General features: G+C 46.5%; 1 protein-coding gene across 1 annotated transcript; it reads right to left on the bottom strand.

Moving 5' to 3' along the window:
• Positions 1 to 203: 203 nt before the first annotated feature.
• Positions 204 to 2,471, bottom strand: LOC104848223 (tektin-1-like). Its single transcript, XM_010604089.3, has 2 exons — positions 2,195 to 2,471; positions 204 to 515 (listed from the first exon to the last, which is right to left on the bottom strand). Exons 1-2 carry the CDS (start codon positions 2,284 to 2,286, stop codon positions 275 to 277), a joined length of 333 nt encoding a protein of 110 aa, XP_010602391.1. The 5' UTR covers positions 2,287 to 2,471; the 3' UTR covers positions 204 to 274.
• Between the last annotated feature and the right edge of the window lie 304 nt (positions 2,472 to 2,775).

The raw sequence follows: 2,775 nt of genomic DNA, 5'->3' as shown, positions 1-2,775 counted from the left end.
GAGGCTTAGCATGCCTAAGGTCAGACAGGCAGGCACAGCACTGTGGCCACCTTCCATCTGCTGCCTCTGTGCTCCTCTGCCCCAGTGAGTGACAATGGAGCCCTAGAGTGGGGCAAAATCCCATCCAGTACCCCAAAGCCCCAAGCCCACTGCTGCAATGGAGAGATGTGACTGACTCCCCAGCTACCCCACTGTCACAAGCCCAGCAGTGTAACAGCCTCACCCATGGGGGCACTCGCATTTCCATGGCGAAACCTCCTGCACATGCTCCATGTTACCCTGGGGATCTCACCTTGGCCAGATGAACAGCCAGCTTGTCCCTGGCACCCTTGGTTTCCTTGAGCCCATTCTCAAAAGCCATGTCCACCACGTCACACTGCTTTCGCAGGTCACTGGCTGTCTGCAACAGGATTCGGTCCACTAGGGCCTTCAGTGTAAGGGAGTTGTTACGCTGTTTGTCAGCCTTTTCCACATTGGTGTTGGAGAAGTCCAGCCAGTCTTCCAGACTCACGGAGCTGGAACATAATGTGCATATTTGTTCATTCACAGCTTGTGGGGACAGGCAAGGGGACAAGCTCCCAGAAATGTACCAGAAGCTAAGCCTACCTCCATCATAGGAGGCACCTAGGTTTTCCCACATCTCTCAGCAGAGCAAAGAGTGGTTAGTCAATGCAATGTCTTTGGGAACCACCTGACACAGTGCCAGGCACTGGGCTGACACCTTAAACACAGGACAACTTCACTCGATCCTCATGGTGGCCTAGTGAGCTAACTCTTCTAGTCCCCAGTTTACAGGAGAGAAAAACTGAGTCTCAGAAAAATGAGGCCACTTGGTCTGGATCACATGGCTAGGGGCAACTTCAGCACCAAAACAAACAATAACAGTAACATACCAAATAAAATAGGAAACCATGAGCCCAGAAAGATATAAATAAAAGAACAAATTGCTATTTTGATGAGAAATTATTAATAATTTGGGTGAATCTCAAAATGATGTTAATTAGAAGAAACTGGACACATACTAGCGTATGCTGCTTTTTTGATAAAAAGTAGGCAGAAACCTATTAGGAATCAGGAGGGCTACCTTGGGGGTAGAGAAAATTATTGATCAGAAGGGGACAGTGAGAGGCCTTGTGGTGGTAGTGATGAATGATTGATTGATTGTTCCCTAGTTGGGCAAAAACAATGAAAGATTTTCCACTTTGTGACTAGGGCCATCTCTGGCCCCCAGCAATCACTACCTCCTGATATTCACACCTTTGTGTAGGCTCCTTGGCTTGAGTACGAAATAAAGTCGTTAACTTTTCTCACAATAGCAGGATGAGAGAGGTGTCGGTGCTAAGATCAGACTTTTGGGTCTCCCTCTCCCTCTCCTCCTTTCCCCCACCTCCATCTTTCCTCTTCACTTAGATCCCTTGGTATGGAAGAAGCCAGCTCCCAAGTCATAAAACTGTTCCACAGAGAAGCCCTGCCATCACCACCTGGATGCTCTTAGAAGTGGACCCCACCCCAGTCTAGCTTTCAGATAGACAGCAGCCCCAGCAGCCAGCTTGACTTCTGCCTGGGAGACCTTGAGCCACAGGCACTCAGCTAAATCTACCAGAACTATCAGATTAATAAATATTTACTGCTTTGAGCTGTTAATATTTGAAGTACTTTGTTATAAATACAATTAATGCAATAATGATTCACTGAACTTTATGTTTATAATCTGTGCACTTTTCTGAATGTCTTATTTCAAAAAGTTTTTAAAAATTAGCATGAGGTAAGTTCATTGTGATAGTAATTGAAAAACCCAGGTTAAATGTTACAGAAAAGGTATACAGTATAATTCCATTTTTGTAAACTAAGAAAAATGGACATGTGTGGAGTGTGGATACATATTTGTATGAACCTATGGGTTAATTCTGGTTATTTCGAGGACTGGAAAATGGAAAAATGGGACAGATGTGGAAAATTCTTAAGTCATCCTTTATGTATTATTAAAATCTGTTATTGTTAAAAACATGAATAGATAAAAAAGAATAAATTTTAAATCTTTCAAGGTTTTCTGTCGCTGTCTTCAAGTGAAGGGAGCCTCTAGTCACCACGTCACGGCCAACCTTGCTGAGCACCTGCCTGACCAGGTCCTGCCTATCAGAGGGGCTCCGGGCATTCCCAGCTGGGGCCAGGCCAGCATCAGCACCCAACTCACTTGGGTTCAATCCTCATGACATTCTCAGAGTATCTGATGTTTGGTGAGTTGTTGTTGAGCGAGAAGCAGATGTCATCAATGGTCAGGGCCATGAACTTGTCCTTCAAATCCTTTTCCAGATTGTACCTGGCTGAGCGGTTCAGCCTGAAAAGAGAGGATAAGGGAGAGGTTTTCACCCTAGAAAACCCAAGTGGCACCTACAAGTCCTTGAGTGACCCTGAAAAATGCAGCTGAGGCTAAGCAGGACACTGGGTGGCCACACTTCTGCCCTACCTCCCCATACCCCTAATGCACACACACACCGCTTGATCCTTGGTGACAAAGTGACATAACCAAACCTGGAATTCGAGATTGTCCCTCCCATGGTGACATTTTCTGATGTCACCATGGTGCAAAATTATACGAGGAGTCAGCCCTGACAAACGAGGCTCCAGCACCCTCCAGTTTATCATCACAGATTAAATCCAGCCCCACTGCCACCCAACACCCTAGTGTGATCCCCCACATGGAGGAGGGGACAACTGGGGGCACAGAGACGATTTGTGGGGTCTGTGCCACAGCGGCCAGCCTGGGTGGACACA

This window comes from Fukomys damarensis, unplaced genomic scaffold, assembly GCF_012274545.1.
Source record: "Fukomys damarensis isolate Sample0158 unplaced genomic scaffold, DMR_v1.0_HiC HiC_scaffold_45315, whole genome shotgun sequence".
Classification (NCBI taxonomy): Eukaryota; Metazoa; Chordata; class Mammalia; order Rodentia; family Bathyergidae; genus Fukomys; species Fukomys damarensis.
The sequence above is the reverse complement of the archived record's forward strand: the minus strand, read 5'-3'. Positions and strand labels throughout refer to the sequence as shown.

Excerpts from the sequence above, each read along its gene's own strand:
- LOC104848223 (XM_010604089.3), bottom strand. The coding sequence starts at position 2,286 with ATGGCCCTGACCATTGATGACATCTGCTTCTCGCTCAACAACAACTCA. Across the intron at positions 516-2,194 it reads GTCATGAGGATTGAACCCAA|CTCCGTGAGTCTGGAAGACT; the intron begins GTGAGTTGGGTG and ends ATTATGTTCCAG.